Source organism: Myxine glutinosa, chromosome 14, assembly GCF_964187855.1.
Source record: "Myxine glutinosa chromosome 14, kmMyxGlut1.1, whole genome shotgun sequence".
Classification (NCBI taxonomy): domain Eukaryota; kingdom Metazoa; phylum Chordata; class Myxini; order Myxiniformes; family Myxinidae; genus Myxine; species Myxine glutinosa.
Window position 1 is genome coordinate 84,155,676 of NC_136274.1, and position 17,699 is coordinate 84,173,374.

The 17,699-nt window shown below is 49.0% G+C and overlaps 1 protein-coding gene across 2 annotated transcripts in view; it reads left to right on the forward strand.

Moving 5' to 3' along the window:
- The first annotated feature begins 1,996 nt into the window (after positions 1–1,996).
- The window catches only part of LOC137439999 (glycerol kinase), a 59,935-nt gene continuing 44,232 nt past the window's right edge, over positions 1,997–17,699 (forward strand). The window contains exons 1-3 of one of the 2 annotated variants that reach the window (XM_068136345.2): positions 1,997–2,243; positions 14,706–14,779; positions 16,015–16,121. In XM_068136345.2, the coding sequence (XP_067992446.2) occupies positions 2,217–2,243; positions 14,706–14,779; positions 16,015–16,121 (208 nt within the window). In that variant the 5' untranslated portion in view covers positions 1,997–2,216. Of the gene's footprint in view, positions 2,244–5,958; positions 6,233–14,705; positions 14,780–16,014; positions 16,122–17,699 lie in introns of those variants that run through there. The other variant, XM_068136344.2, reaches the window with a different exon arrangement.

A 17,699-nucleotide genomic window follows, 5' to 3' on the forward strand; every position in this document is an offset into this window, starting at 1 on the left:
CAAAGTGCTGGATCATTCCCTTCAGGGAGGCCACAAAGTGCTGGATCATTCCCTTCAGGGAGGCCACAAAGTGGGGGATCATTCCCTTCAGGGAGGCCACAAAGTGGGGGATCATTCCCTTCAGGGAGGCCACAAAGTGCGGCATCATTCCCTTCAGGGAGGCCACAAAGTGGGGGATCATTCCCTTCAGGGAGGCCACAAAGTGCTGGATCATTTCCTTCAGGGAGGCCACAAAGTGTGGGATCATTCCCTTCAGGGAGGCCACAAAGTGCTGGATCATTCCCTTCAGGGAGGCCACAAAGTGCTGGATCATTTCCTTCAGGGAGGCCACAAAGTGTGGCATTCCCTTCATCGAGGCTTACAGCTGGGTCAGGATTCGAACTCAAGCTAGACAGCTTACAGATGGGTCAGGATTCGAACTCAGGCTAGATAGCTTACCCAGGGCCAGTGTGCATACCTCTAGGCCACCTGCTAGGCCAAATCCCAACTCAGGTAGAATGACTCACCAAACGACACCCCCTGCAGATAATTTGAGATGTAAATGTCAAACTCCTTGTTATATCAAACCAGAAAAGGTCTCGCATTTTGCGATCACATGGGATGGCAGGTATTGGTTGGTACACTCTAACTCTAACTCTATGGAGACATCCCTGAAGTTAGCTCCCGGTACCCTTTACCCGATGCAAAGTATGGATTGTACCATTGCAAACAAAGCAGGAGTTGTGGATTGTACCAATACAATACAAAAAGGGGGTGAAAAGGGTAACTGGTTGATTGAGGTAAGAACCCTAACCCTAACTACCACAACACTAACTACCACAACCCTAACCCTAACCCTAACTATCACAACCTTAACCCTAACTACCACTAACCTAACTACCCTAACCCTAACTACCACAACCCTAACCCTAACTACCCCAACCCTAACTACCACAACCCGAGCCCTAACTACCCTAACCATAACTATGTTGTTAGGGTTGTTTGGTTAAGTTGGGTGACTTGTCTGCCAGGTTAAGTTGGGTGACTTGTCTGCCAGGTTAAGTTGGGTGACTTGTCTGCCAGGTTAAGTTGGGTGACTTGTCTGCCAGGTTAAGTTGGGTGACTTGTCTGCCAGGTTAAGTTGGGTGACTTGTCTGCCAGGTTAAGTTGGGTGACTTGTCTGCCAGGTTAAGTTGGGTGACTTGTCTGCCAGGTTAAGTTGGGTGACTTGTCTGCCAGGTTAAGTTGGGTGACTTGTCTGCCAGGTTAAGTTGGGTGACTTGTCTGCCTGGTTACATTGGGTGACTTGTCTGCCAGGTTAAGTTGGGTGACTTGTCTGCCAGGTTAAGTTGGGTGACTTGTCTGCCAGGTTAAGTTGGGTGACTTGTCTGCCAGGTTAAGTTGGGTGACTTGTCTGCCAGGTTAAGTTGGGTGACTTGTCTGCCAGGTTAAGTTGGGTGACTTGTCTGCCAGGTTACATTGGGTGACTTGTCTGCCAGGTCAAGTTGGGTGACTTGTCTGCCAGGTTAAGTTGGGTGACTTGTCTGCCAGGTTAAGTTGGGTGACTTGTCTGCCAGGTTAAGTTGGGTGACTTATCTGCAATGACTGGTCGTTGGTGGAAGTTCAATATTCCACAATGTCATTGTGAAGAATATGTGAGTTATTGCTGCACCTTGAACAGGTTACATATTCCTTCCATAACGTGCAAGGTACAGTTTCAGTTGCACACCTGCGCTCCCAGAAAATGTTGCTACCAGTGGCCATTTGCTGCATGCAGGACCTCTTGGGTTTTGGCGCTGCGTCAGAGCATATGCAGCACCTGGCTGTTGGTTGCATCATTTATGGGGCTGGGCAAGGAGGAGGGGTTGGATCGCAGAAATATCTGCTGAACTTTGCTGGTGACAGTTCCCGAAATTTAATTTATGGTTTATACAAGTTGGGTCACCCAATCAAGATCAGAGGGGTGGGCGGAACACAGGTGGAAAGAGAGGGGCGGGGCGGGGCACAGGTGGAAAAAGAGGGGCGGGGCGGGACATAGGGGGAAGAGAGGGGATTCTGGGTGTGAAGATGACGTTGGATACAATGAAGTGAGGGAGTTTGTCATCATGATCTCACACACAGTACAAAAAGGGTTTGATTTAGGGACCCAAGGTCAGAGACACCAAGACAGACATTGGGATTGGGATTGGGATTGGGAATGCAATGATGATTAAAGGCGCCACGAGAGACAGCGCTACATGAACACGATGAAACATGAAGCTCAGGTAAGGTTACACGTGTTTGGAAGGAAGTACCGGTCGGTAGGTGGGAAGATTGAACATGTTTAAAATTATTGTTTAAAAAGGTCAAAATTAATGGAGAGAATTTACGAAGAAGAAGAAGAAGAATAGGAGAGAAAGTTTTTTTGTCGTTTTTATTTCTGTCCTTTTGTCGTTTATAAAAAAACAATTTTGTTTTATATGTTTACCCTCGCCAGAGGAGAGGGTATTGCATTTGAGTACGTTTGTTTGTCTGTTTGTTTGTTACTTGCAAAATCGAAGATTTTTCAAGTATATTGGTCGGTTGTGTTTGTGGTTCTGTCTGTCTGACTGTCTGTCTGTTTGTTTGTCACAATTTTCAACCGATCCTCACGAAATTCCACCAAATGGTAGAGTTGGTCAAAAGCAAGAAGCCTATTGTTTTTGGCGTCAAAAGGTCAACATAGGCCAAACGTCACCAAATTTGCTATATTTCTAAAATCCTCAATTTTCATCCGATTGACTTGAAATTTTAAGAGGAATTGCATATCTGGTCACTGAATTCAACCACCAAGTATTTTTGAGGTAGACATAGGCCAAAATAACCAAATAACATCGGCCAAAAGAACATACATAGGCCAAATTTCTAAAATCCTCAATTTTCATCCGATTGACTTGAAATTTTAAGAGGAATTGCATATCTGGTCACTGAATTCAACCACCAAGTATTTTTGAGGTAGACATAGGCCAAAATAACCAAATAACATCGGCCAAAAGAACATACATAGGCCAAATTTCTAAAATCCTCAATTTTCATCCGATTGACTTGAAATTTTAAGAGGACTTGCATATCTGTTCACTGAATTCAACCACCCAGTATTTTTGAGGTCAACATTGGACAAAAGGTCAACATAGGCCAAATTTCTAAAATCCTCAATTTTCATCCAATTGACTTGAAATTTGAAGAGGACTTGCATATCTGGTCACTGAATTCAACCACCAAGTATTTTTGAGGTAGACATAGGCCAAAATAACCAAATAACATCGGCCAAAAGAACATACATAGGCCAAATTTCTAAAATCCTCAATTTTCATCCAATTGACTTGAAATTTGAACAGCATTTGCATATCTGGTCACTGAATTCAACCACCAAGTATTCTTGAGGTCAACATAGGCCAAAAGAACCAAATAACATCGGCCAAAAGAACGTACATAGGCCAAATTTCTAAAATCCTCAATTTTCATCCAATTGACTTGAAATTTGAAGAGCATTTGCACAATGAGTCACTAAATAGGGAAACTAACTATTTTTGAGGTCAAAAGGTCAAAGGTTAGCTCAAGGTCAACCTTCCAAAATCATCATTTTTCATCTGAAAAATCATCACTTTTCTTCCTATTCACCCGAGCTTTGATCAAGATTGTCAATTTTAATCTTGATGAAATGGACAATTTGCTGTATCAATGGAATTTTTTTCTTGGGGGGTGGGGGGTGGGGGGTGGGGGGAGGGGGGCGGATTTTGCAAGAATCGTGCTCCGCATGACGTCGCCTTGTTTGTCTGTTTGTCACCGGCCTACAGGTCACAATTCTAAACCGATCATCACGAAACTTCACCAAGTTGTATAGGTCGTCCCAAGTGAGAAGCCTATTGATTTTGAGGTAAAAGATCAAAGGTCATCTGGAGGCCAAATTTCTAAAATCGCCATTTTAAATCCGACTGACTTGAAAATTGAATAGCATTTGTATATTGTCACTAAATTGGGAAATGAACTATTTTTGAGGTCAAAGGTCAACTTAAGGTCAAATTTTTAAAATCATGAATTTTCATCTAAAAAGCTGTCAATTCTCAACCGATTGACTTGAAAATTGAAGATCATTTGCATATCGAGTCACTAAATTGGGAAACATACTATTTTTGAGGTTAAAGGTCAACTCAAGGTCAAACTTCCAAAATCATCACTTTTCATCTGAAAAACCGTCAATTTTCATCCGATTGGCTTGAAAATAGAACAGCGTTTGCGTATTGCCTCACTGAATTGGGAAACCAACTATTTTTGAGATCAAAAGATCAAAGGTCAACTCAAGGTCAAACTTCTAAAATCATCACTTTTCATCTGAAAACCCATCAATTTTCATCCGATTGACTTGAAAATAGAACAGCGTTTGCATATCGAGTCACTAAATTGGGAAACATACTATTTTTGAGGTCAAAGGTCAACTCAAGGTCAAACTTCCAAAATCACTTTTCATCTGAAAAACCATCAATTTTCATACAATTGACTTGAAAATTAAACAGCATTTGCACATTGAGTCAATAAATAGGGAAGCCAACTTTTTGAGGTCAAAGGTCAACTCAAGGTCAACCTTCCAAAATCATCATTTTTCATCTGAAAAATCGTCACTTTTCATCCTATTGACCCGAGCTTTGATCAAGATCGTCAATTTTAATGTTGATGAAATAGACAATTTGCTGTATCAATGGAATTTTTTTTCCTTGGGGAAGTATCGTGCTCCGCATGACGTCTTCTTGTTTGTCTGTCTGTTTGTCTGTATGTTTGTTCGCAGTACTACGTCTACACCGTTGCACATATAATTTCCAAACTTTACACACATATTTGTCTTGCCCTGGAATAGACTGTGCCCCATATTTAACTCTCTAGTCCCAAGGCCTCCATTATGACGTCATAATTTGATAATTCGAGAAGTACAAAACTTCATCCGATCAAGATGCAATTTCTTGAGCGCCATGTTGGCATAAACTGGTGGAGAAAAAAAATAATGATGACGTTATCGGTCACGCGGTTCCGCCGTTATATTTGTCCAAAATGGCCGATAAAAAAGTACATTCCGGCAAGTCCTCGGTCTCTGACCGATTTTTCATTTGTTTGTTTGTCTGTTTGTCCGCACAGAATAAATATGATTTTCTCTGCAACCGTTGGTGCGATTGACAGGTAATTTTCACCATAGGTGCAACTCCACCTGTAGAATTTTAATGATAATTATGACGTCATAGGTCACGTGGTTCGGCCGCCATCTTGTAAAAATCGAAAAACTTTGCACTTCAATATCTCGGAAAGCGCTGAATAGAAAAAATTGAGACATGGCTCATTGTAAAGAACTCTCCATGGGGAATAAAATATGTTAATGATGATGTCATGGGTGCCTCCATTATGACGTCATAATTCGACAAGTACAAAACTTCATCCGATCAAGATGAAATTTCTTGAGCGTCATGTGGGCATAAATTGGTGGAGAAAAAATAATAATGATGACGTCATCGGTCATGTGGTTCGGCCGCCATATTTGTTTTCACACAAAAGCCTTAAAAACACTGAAAATACATCCTGGCGAGGGTTTGCAATCTCTGATTGCTCTTTTTCTTGTTTTATTTGTAATACATTTTAACTGAAGTTTAAAGCTGAAGAAAGCCACCGACTATTTGACTGTTTGACTGTTTGAGCAACAATATGTTTCAATAACAAAACCTTTTCTTTTGAATAAATAATCAATTCACGTTTAAATACCACGTGTTACCCTCTGCCCACCTGTTCTCAGTGCCACCTTTGGAATCCACGTATTTATTAAATAAAGCAGGTGAAAACTATTCTCGAGGAAGTCCCCGCCCCATTCGTATTGTTCCCGCCCCGTTCGTATTGTCCCCGCCCCATTCGTATTGTCCCCGCCCCATTCGTATTGTCTCCGCCCCATTCGTATTGTCTCTTCAATCACAGAGCTACACGCCCACCTCTCAGCCAATCAGCGATTCCAGCCGAACGTGGCGTCGTGTTTAGTCCGGGCTGTTTCTTTCAATCACTTCCCTGTCCTCATTTGAGCTCTTTATTTGTCCCTCGATTCATTCATCGGTTCTTATTATTTATTTATTTAGTTATTCTTTCCTCGTTGGCCTTTGCTCCTTGGTCCCGGCGGTTAGTTCCATCCCGTTCGTGACACGAAATGCATACTTGCGGTGCTCTCGTTGGTGCGCTGGACCAAGGAACCAGTTCGACTCGATTCCTGGTGAGCCCGGAGGTCTGGGTATGAGTATCATGTATGTTTGGGGTATGAGTATCATGTAAGAATTGCGATGTATGAATTGTGTATCATGTATGTCTGGGGTATGGGTATCATGTATGAAATAGGTATCGTGTATGAATTGGGTATTGTGTATGAATTGGCCGAATTGGGTATCATGTATGTCTGGGGTATGGTTATCTCACCCTGTATCCCGGTATGTCTGGGTATGGCCGTATCATGTATGAATTGGGTATCATGTATGTCTGGATTTGGCCGTATCATGTATGAATTGGGTATCATTTATGTCTGGTGTATGAGTATCATGTATGAATTGGGTATCATGTATGTCTGGTGTTTGGGTATCATGTATGTCTGGTGTTTGGGTATCATGTATGTCTGGTGTATGGGTATCATGTATGAATTGGGTATCATGTATGTCTGGGGTTTGGGTATCATGTATGTCTGGTGTATGGGTATCATGTATGAATTGGGTATCATGTATGTCTCGGTTATGGGTATAATGTATGAATTTGGTATCATGTATGTCTGGAGTGTGGGTATCATGTATGTCTGGGGTAAGGGTATCGTGTATGTCTGGGGTAAGGGTATCGTGTATGTCTGGGGTATGGGTATCATGTATGTCTAGGGTATGGGTATCATGTATGTCTGGGGTATGGGTATCATGTATGTCTGGGGAATGGGTATCTCAACCTGCATCTCGGTATGTCTAGGTATGGGTATCATGTATGTCTGGGGTATGTGTATCATGTATGAATTTGGTATCACATATGTCTGTAGTGTGGGTATCATGTGTGTCTCGGTATGGGTATCATGTATGTGTGGGGTATGGGTATCTCACCCTGCATCCTGGAATGTCTAGGTATGGGTATCAGGTGTGTCTGGGGTATGGGTATCAGGTGTGTCTGGGGTATGGGTATCATGTGTGTCTAGGTATGGGTATCATGTATGGCTAATCAACAAGTCTGTTGATTGGACTACAGTGAACCAGGTGGTGTACTCTCTCACCTCTCCCGATGTATTTCTGTGTTCTGGCGTGTGATTACCTGATTAATGTGTCCACATGACGTACTTGTAGTTGTACACTATTGTAGTAACGTCTTCATCATTGCAAGGATAACTCATGTGTGATACATCATAGGAATCCGAGTATCACTATAGTTGTGGATTGAATCTGAATCGACAAAGTTATTGATAAATTGGAAAGTTTCTTTTTCAAGTTTTGAAACTTGTTTTTTTTTCTCTGAAAGTATCAAATAATATGTTAACGCTGCCGTGGTTAACCATTACCTCCCAAACACAGCGAAAGCCATGTGATTTGAGGGTAAAATGCATCGCCAAGGTATAAATCGGAGGGAGAGAACGAACAATATTCCCACAATTGGGAGCTGTTGGTGGTTCTCCATTGGGAACATCCGAACAAGGTGCACATTGTGTTCTCCGAAACATGAACCGACTCTCCGCTGATGTAACCATTGAGTATTTGTAATAACGTCACCGGAAAGGGATTGCGACATGTACTTTGTACTTCGTCTGCCACTGGGTGTAATTCCCAACCGATGAAGCATATCAGGAAAAAAAAATCCACAACTCTTGACTTCTTGTAGATGATTCAAATTTACATCGCGGTACATCTTTAAAACAAGAGCCATAAAAGGTTGTACCTCATGCTGTTGCGACCAAAGGGCGGCAGGACGACACCTGTGCACACCTAAAGCGTGTTTCAACATGAAATCCCAATCTTCCCTCCAGGGTTTCAAGCACGCAGCCACCTTGAGTGACCCATGATCTTTATTTCTGTGCAGGGATGACACATTTTTAAAAAGCAAAAATTTCCGTCTCTCCTACAGGTGGGCTCTGTCTCCCCAAGGAGTTCGAGCAAGTGATGCTCCACAATCTCCTGTCATCCCCTGTGTATCTGCTCATGATCATTATTACCCCCGATCCCCCATTAACCCTTCGGAATCCAACCTCGTTACTTGCTCGTTTCAATATTTCCTCCCATTTTCTCGGTCTTCATTTGACCCATTTTCTCAGTCTTCATTTGACCCATTTTCTCAGTCTTCGTTTGACCCATTTTCTCAGTCTTCATTTGATCCATTTTCTCGGTCTTCATTTGACCCCTTTTCTCGGTCTTCATTAGACCCATTTTCTCGGTCTTCATTTCACGTTGGTGCATTCCTCTGCCGGTTGTGCCCAGTTGTTGACCCGCTACCCCAGTCGACCTGACCTCGCTCTACCATGAACATTTGCCATCCTGTGTATCTTGGTCTTCATTTGACCCATTTTCTCAGTCTTCATTTGACCCCTTTTCTCAGTCTTCATTTGATCCATTTTCTCGGTCTTCATTTGACCCCTTTTCTAGGTCTTCATTTGACCCATTTTCTCAGTCTTCATTTGATCCATTTTCTCGGTCTTCATTTGACCCATTTTCTCAGTCTTCATTTGACCCATTTTCTCGGTCTTCATTTCACGTTGGTGCATTCCTCTGCCGGTTGTGCCCAGTTGTTGACCCGCTACCCCAGTCGACCTGACCTCGCTCTACCATGAACATTTGCCATCCTGTGTATCTTGGTCTTCATTTGACCCATTTTCTCAGTCTTCATTTGACCCCTTTTCTCAGTCTTCATTTGATCCATTTTCTTGGTCTTCATTTGACCCCTTTTCTAGGTCTTCATTTGACCCATTTTCTCAGTCTTCATTTGACCCATTTTCTCAGTCATTTGACCCATTTTCTCGGTCTTCATTTCATGTTAGTGCATTCCTGTGCCAGTCTTGCCCAGTTGTTGACCTGCTACCCCAGTCGACCTGACCTCGCTCTACCATGAACATTTGCCATCTTGTGTATGATGCAACAACTATTCCTCGGATCATTTGAACATTCAGTTTGGTGAACATTGTGATATAAAAGTAACTTATTTGTTAATCACAGATTTAAATAAAATATCAAAAAATTTGTAAAACAATCGAAATTCGAAACGACTTTCAAATGATGATGTTAAAGCGCGGTGTTACGCGCACTGTTTGTAAACAAGGAGGAAGCGGACAACGCGGTAATTTGTAAGAGTCTTTATTCAAGAGCTCACTGTAACACTGGACTCTCAGGGCTGCGCGCCCCGTGTATATCGTGAGGCCACGCCTCTCTACCGGGCGTGGCCCACCCCCACTTGGTGTACGGGGTGATGTCACCACGTCAGTGCTTTCGTGTCCGCCACACGCGCCCCCCCCCCCAGAATCCCCGCGCACCTGAAGGGCCAGTTTGCGGGGCAAACGGATGACCCGGCCGAAGCGCCCCCTGGCGACTGGCGGTGTCTGGGATGCAGGGATGCCATCTGGGATGCCTCCGGCTGCCCCTGGGATGGGTGCAGGACTGGGGGGCGGCGTGGCGGGGGGCTGGGCGGTGCCGGGGGTCCGCCCGCAGGTGGGCGGCCCCGACGTGGGGGTCGGGCCACTGGCGGTGGATGGTCCACGTCGAGGTGGGCCGGCTTGAAGCGGTCCACAGAAACGCGGTCAGGAGTACCGCCGATGTCCAGGGTGAAGTGCTTCACCCCGGTCTCCAGCACGTGGAAAGGCCCGTCGTACGGGGGCCGCAGTGGTGTCCGGTGGGCATCGTGGCGGACGAAGACGTACTCCGCCGTGCGAAGCTCCGGGGCGACGTGCGTCGGTGGGTGCCCGTGGCGTGCCGGTGGCACTGGGGCGAACCTCTGGGCGGTCTCCTGCAGAGCGGAGCGCTGCTGTGCCGCGGACCATGGTGCCGTGGAGTCGGGGAGGAACTCGCCCGGCACCCGCAGCGGTTGCCCGAAGACCAACTCCGCCGCGGATGCGCGCAGGTCCTCCTTGGGCGCCGTCCGGAGGCCCAGCAGGACCCAGGGGAGCCTGTCGACCCAGCCGCCGTCGTGGAGGGTGGCCCACAGCGCGGCCTTCAATGAGCGGTAAAATCGCTCACACAGGCCGTTAGCCTGGGGGTGGTAGGCCGTGGTTCGGTGCAGCCGGACCCCGGGCCCCTGCGCGACCGCCCCCCAGAGCTCCGAGGTGAACTGGGGGCCGCGGTCGGACGAGATGTCTGAGGGGGCGCCGAACCGGGCGACCCAGGTGGCAATGAAAGCCTGCGCGACGTCCGCCGCCGTCGTCGACGCCAAGGGCACGGCCTCCGGCCACCGGGTGGTGCGGTCCACCATGGTGAGGACGTGGGTGAAACCCCGCGAGGGGGGCAGAGGTCCCACCAGGTCCACGTGGACGTGGTCAAACCGGCGTTCCGGCACCGTAAACGGGGCCAACGGGGCCAACGGGGCCTGGGTGTGCCGGTGCACCTTGGCGCGCTGGCACGCGAGGCACGGCCTTCCGGAGGCCATGCCAGACGAATTTGTCGTCGATCAACCTTTGGGAGGCCCTCGCGCCCGGGTGGGACAGGCCGTGGATGGCGTCAAACACCTGGCGCTGCCAGCCCGCGGGCACGATGGGGCGAGGCCGCCCGAGGGAGACGTCGCACAAGAGGGCCGCGCCCGCGCCGTCGAACAGCACCTCGGTGACGCGGAGGCCCGTGACGGCGGTCCGCAAGGCCTGGACGTCGGGGTCAGCGGCCTGGTCCGCTGCCATCCGGGCATAGTCGATGCCGAGGTGGACTGCGTGGGCGACGGCCCGGGAAAGGCAATCCGCCACCGGGTTGCCCTTCCCCGCGACGTGCCGGATGTCCGTCGTGTACTCGGACACGGCCGAGAGGTGACGCTGCTGCCGGGCCGACCACGGCTCGGTGACCTTGCCCATCACGAAGATCAGCGGCTTGTGGTCGGCGAAGGCCGTAAACGCACGGCCCTCGAGCAGATGGCGGAAGTGCCTGACCGCCAAGTGAAGCCCGAGCAACTCGCGGTCGAAAGTACTGTAACGGCGTTCGGGCGGGCGAAGCTGCCGGCTAAAGAACGCCAGCGGTTGCCAAGCTCCACGCACCCATTGCTCGTGCACTGCGCCCACCGCGTAGTCCGAGGCGTCGGTGGTGAGGGCGATCGGTGCATCGGGCGCCGGGTGCGCGAGCATGGTGGCGTTAGCCAAGGCGAGCTTCGCGCCCGTGAACGCCGCGTCCATCTGCTCGGTCCAGGTAACGTCGCCTTTGCCCGGCGTACCTCGGAGAGCTTCGTGCAGGGGGCGCAGGAGCTGGGCGATACGGGGCAGGAACCGATGATAAAAGTTCACCATGCCCAGGAACTCCTGCAGCCCCCTGATCGTGCGGGGGCGCGGAAAACCCCTTCACCACCTCCACCTTGGCCGGCAGGGGGACGGCTCCGTGCCTGGTGACGCGGTGCCCCAGAAAATCGATTTCGGCGACGCCGAACCGGCACTTTGCGGGGTTCACAATCAGGCCATGCTGGCCCAGGCGTTCGAAGAGCGTGCGGAGGTGGTGTAGGTGCTCTTCGCGGGACGCGCTGGCGACGAGGATATCGTCCAGGTAGACGTATACAAAATCCAAGTCGCGCAGGACGCTGTCGATCAGCCGCTGGAACGCCTGAGCCGCATTCTTCAGACCGAAGGGCATCCGCAGGAATTCGAAGAGTCCGAACGGCGTGATGACCGCCGTCTTCGGGACGTCCTCCGGCCTGACGGGGACCTGATGGTAGCCGCGTATGAGGTCCACCTTCGAGAAGAAGGACATGCCCGCCAAACGGGCGGAAAAGTCCTGAATGTGGGGGACGGGGTAGCAGTCGGGGTTGGTGGCGTCATTGAGACGGCGATAGTCCCCGCACGGTCGCCATCCCCCGCCGGGCTTCGGCACGATGTGCAGCGGCGACGCCCAAGCACTCTCCGAGCGCCGAACGATGCCGAGTCGCTCCAGGGTAGCGAACCCCGCTTTTGCTACCGCCAGCTTCATCGGCTCGAGGCGGAGTGCCCGGGCGTAGACAGGTGGCCCGACGGTGGGGATGTGATGGGCCACCCCGTGCTTGACGGCTCCCGCCGAGAAGGTGGGCCGCGTGAGGGCCGGGAAGCCGGCGAGGAGGCGGGTGAATTCGTCTGCTGCCGGAAGCGTACAGATCAACGTGGCTGGAACCGAACCGTTCGGCAAGCCGCTTGGCAAGCCGCTCAGTGAGCTGCTCGACGAGCTGGGCAGCGCACAAGCGAGCGAGCTGAACGTCTCGGCCTGGACAAGACGTTTGTGCTTTATGTCGACCAGGAGCCCATTGGCGCACAGGAAGTCCGCGCCAAGCAATGCCACGGGCACGTCGGCGGTGACGAACGACCATCGGAAAACCTGTCCTCCGAACCGCAGAGAGAGGCAGCGTTTTCCGTACATACGGATGGGCGTCCCGTTCGCGGCAAGCTGCGCGGGGCCCCCGCCCGCGGCGTGCTTGTCCGACGTACCGGCAGGAACGACACTCACCTGCGCTCCCGTGTCGCACAGGTAACGGCGCCCGGATAAGGTGTCCGTTATGAACAGCAGGCTGCTCGAACGGCCGGCGCTCATTGCCACTATCGAGCGCCGGCCCGGGCGTTTCCCGACCTGTTGAAGGAGCATGGCGGATGACACTGTCGAGCCTCGTGGCTGAACTTGGCGTGGAACCAGCACCAGGTGGTGGAGCTGGAGGAGTGCGGCTGGCTCTGCCAGGCCGGTGGAGTTAGCGGTTTTCCCCGTGGTGGCGGTTTTTGCCGCGGCGGTGGGCGGGGCGTGGCGGCGGCCACGAGGTGCGTATCAGCATGCTGCGTATGCTGTGTAAGCTGATGCGGTGGATCAGCATCATCAGCAGCATCAGCCTCGAGGTCCGTGATGGCCGCACCGACTCTCGCCCGCGTGTCCGAAGCCGCGAAGTACCTGTCCGCCTCGGCGGCCAATGCTCGGGGTTCCGTTAGCACGGTCCCGGCCAACGCGAGGCGTACCTGTGCTGGAAGTTGGCGACGGAAAAGCGCCCGGAATAGAGAACCAGGGGCTTCGTCGCCCAACAGTGACAGCATATGGTCCATTCGGACCGACGGGTGCGTGTCGCCGAGCTCGGGGAGATCCAGGAGGCGGTCGGCCCGTGCGTCCTCCGTGAGGCCGAACGTGGCTAGGAGCAGCCGCTTGAGCGCCTCGTACTTGTGGCCGTCCGGTGGGTGGCGAAGGACGGACACAACTCGAGCGGCCGTGCCGGGCCCGAGGGAGGCGACGACGTGGCAGTAGAGCGTGTCGTCGTTGGTGAGGCGCCGAAGCTGAAACTGGGCTTCGGCTTGGACGAACCAAACTTCGGCCTGGGCCTCCCAAAATTCGGGAAGTTTAACCGACATCGCGTTGTTGGGCATGGCAATGGCGTCGTGTTTGGAAGGATCGCTACGGCAGATCCAACGTCGAGGGTCACCAGTAAAGCGCGGTGTTTTGCGCGCTGTTTGTAAACGAGGAGGAAGCGGACAACGCGGTAATTTGTAAGAGTCTTTATTCAAGAGCTCACTGTAACATTGGACTCTCAGGGCTGCGCGCCCCGTGTATATCGTGAGGCCACGCCTCTCTCCCGGGCGTGGCCCACCCCCACTTGGTGTGCGGGGTGATGTCACCACGTCAGTGCTTTCGTGTCCGCCACAATGTGAATGAAATTGCTTACAAGGCCGTATGAAGTCAATATGTGAGCATGACACGTGACGAGCCAACGAAACGTGTTGTCTAATCTCTGCACACCTGCTGAACATGAAACTAGAGATTGAGAAATCTGGATGTTCTTCACTCCATCATCCTTACATGGAGTAAGCAGTAAAATTGATCATTGGGAGTCTTTAACCATTTCATGGAGTGATTTCGGATATTAGGCCTTCGGGCAATCCACACGGCACATCCATTGCAACCACCTTTGGGTCAGAGAAGCACACCTATCATTATCTGGTCCTGGCTCACAAGTAGCAAGCTACAGGTGTGATGGTGTGTTTTTGTTTCGACACCGTTCCACCAGCTCGTGACCCGGAAATGGTTGTGATCGGCTCGTAAATGTATGGGCTGTGCTGTGTGCCTTACCTGATGAAGTCCCTAGGTCAGGATGCAGTGTTACCTGAATTCTAATATTTGCTTTGCTTTCTGCATAAATTAGCAGAGTAAATCTTTATTTCTGCAATTCTGATTGGCTGGATTATTATTATTATTTTTTAATTAATATAAAATTGAGTCCATACAAATTTGAACCAGACTTTTTTTTTTTGAACCTTACTGCTAAAAGGAAAGTATATGCTCCGATTATACAGGTGTCCACAAAGTCGCGCATCATAGGCAAAGCATTTATTTGTACGTTTGGCTGCATCACTTGTTCCAAATGTCCCACCAATCTCAAAAATCATGTTTCTCTGAATGTTCTTCAACATATCCGGCTAATTGTTGAATTAAATAATTTAATTTCCGATGATGGATAATCAATGAAATAATTTCCTATGATGCGCGACTTTGTGGACACCTGTACATTAAGGTATCGTTTATGTCGTCTGTGTTTATGTGAATGAAGTGCGACTGGTACCCATACAGGTATTTGAAGCACAGAGCGGGAAACTTCTGAGCAAGCACCAGGTCCCTATTAGCTGCGTATATCCCAAAGAAGGGTGAGTGTGGTGCTGCACTTTATGTGGACATGGCTGTGCGTTCACACTATGGAAGTCCTCCAAGGTGTTGCCTCAGGATAATTGATTCAAATGTACAATTGAAGAGGAAGAAGAGCTCACTTGATAGCATTCACCTGACCTGGTTGATCCTGAATCCAAGTTTAAAATAATCTCATTTTGTATGAGGCATCACATGATGGAGGACGTCCATCAGAGTCAACTAACTGTCTTGTCTCGACAAAATATTATCTTGTCTTTTTGCAATGGTTGTCTGTTGGCACACACGAACAAATCTTACCTTCATAGTTCAACAACTGAAACTTACCGAATCGGATCATTATCGCATCTTCATTTCACATCACCATTTCACCATGACAAATGCACCATGAAGCAGGAAGTCGCAATGTCCGTGGGTTTCTCAATGTCCGTGGGTTTCTCAATGTCCGTGGGTTTCTCAATGTCCGTGGGTTTCTCAATGTCCGTGGGTTTCTCAATGTCCGTGGGTTTCTCAATGTCTGTGGGTTTCTCGATGTCCGTGGGTTTCTCAATGTCTGTGGGTTTCTCAATGTCCGTGGGTTTCTCAATGTCCGTGCGTTTCTCAATGTCCGTGGGTTTCTCAATGTCTGTGGGTTTCTCAATGTCTGTGGGTTTCTCGATGTCCGTGCGTTTCTCGATGTCCGTGGGTTTCTCGATGTCCGTGGGTTTCTCAATGTCCGTGGGTTTCTCAATGTCCGTGGGTTTCTCAATGTCCGTGGGTTTCTCAATGTCCGTGGGTTTCTCAGTCATTTACGTGGAGGCGGCCACGTCTTGCATTTGTAGGTTCTTGATTGGCTGTGAAATGTCATCTGCTTTTCTGAACAAATCATGGGCCCCCAATGGCAAGACGCTGGTTGGCTCCACATACTATAGTACTGGGAAATTCACTCGGTACGAGTGGAGCATGCAGGTGGGCAATTGCACCTGTGTGAACCGAAAAGCAGAAATGTTTAACGAAGTCATATTTGAACTGCTTCCTGGTCTATTTTCAAATCGGGATGCAAAATGAACACACTGATGGGATGGGACGTGGCTGCAGCAGGAACCTGAGTTTGTTTCCAAGTTACTATATGCATGTTACGCACCTGTATGATGAAAACGTACATGGCCTCGTTTTGTTTTGTTTTGCTGGATATCCTGAAGATGAAGTAAATGAACCATTGCACATTTCATCCCATCATACAACGTCATGTGTGCAGCTGGGTCGAAGTGGATCCCAAGGAGATATTGAGAACGGTCCACGAGTGTATCGAGGGTGCTTGCTCAACTCTCCGCCAACAAAATATTCCCATTACTGCTATCAAAGGTGAGAATTCCTTCTGCGGTGGAGCAGGAAATCGTCACGGGCCACATAATTTTTTTCCCATTGGTATGAAACTATTGTTGTGGACATTGTGTGGTTTTCAGGATGTAAACGCTAAAAAAGAAGGTAATGTACGTCATTGTTGTGGGCTGTAAAACTCATTTGGGAGGTGAAACTCACCTCGGACTCTACTTCAGAAGAGGAAGAACGTCTCAGCCCTGTGTTTGCTCAAAACCTCAGGTATCCAACCTATCCCACTTAGGGTTGCCGCCTTCAATGTGGGAAAAATAAGGGACACCCACGAGAACATTTTGAAATTGTTGCCACTTTTAAGCCATGTTTCATGCTTTTATGGACATACATATCTCTCCACGTAAAGTGTGAGCACATGAGTAGGACTAGTTGTTCTGTGGATATGAAAGAAACTTCATAGGTTCAGATCCACTGCTTCGGCTGCGGATCAGAAAGATTGCATTTTACTGACGTATAAGACTCATACATTTGGCATTGGCTATGTCGCCCGTGCTGTCCCACATTGTTGGCAGATCAATGAAAATACATCTTGTCTGAGCAGCAGTATAGATAATGAGATTCAGCCAATATCTCAGTTCAATCTCACATATGTGCATTCCGAAATAGCAGATTTGTGGAAGTTTTCCTTTTACTCAACACCACATCAATTAATTGACTGACAAAACAACTCACTATTGTCATTTACAGATTTTTATTTCAATCAGTTGAACAAAACAAAAATAGACGCAGCACAAGTGTTGCCATTAGACCAACTACCCATTTGGTGTACAATTTAAAGAACTTTAATTTAGCCGATTGAACAGGCCTAAAATATTTACAGTATCGCACCTCAGTGCTCTGAACACCCCTGCTCCCCCCCCCCCCCCCCCTTCCCATATCTCTCTGTCTCTGTCTCTGTCTCTCTCTCTCTCTACTTTCTCTTCCATGTGTACTTTTTGTCGCTCCTTGCAGCCTGAAGCAATGGCTTGTCCTTCAAAAGTTGAGTGAGACCAGTACCTCACTCTTCATGAGCTCCACAGAGCATCTGTTCCGGACATGACTCCATTTGTTGGCCATTCTGGAGAATATTCTCTCCACAAACCCTGTTGAGTCTGGTATGCTCAGTAGGTAGGAAATGACTGACAGCATATTTGGGAGATCAGCTGCCTGAAATACAGCCATCCACTTGGCAGCCATGTCTGTGGTCTTCCATTGATCGCCCTCCTGGAGCTTCTCCACAACGCTGCTTGCTGTGGTGGACTCATCGTACAGTTCAAGGATATCACCTGCTGCATGCTGCTCGGACATTGATATCACCTGCTGTATGCTGCTCAGACATGGTTATCACCTGCTGCATGCTGTTCAGACATGGTTATCACCTGCTGCATGCTGCTCGGACATGGTTATCACCTGCTGCATGCTGCTCGGACATGGTTATCACCTGCTGCGTGCTGCTCAGACATGGTTATCACCTGCTGCATGCTGCTCGGACATGGTTATCACCTGCTGCATGCTGCTCAGACATGGTTATCACCCGCTGCATGCTGCTCGGACATGGTTATCACCTGC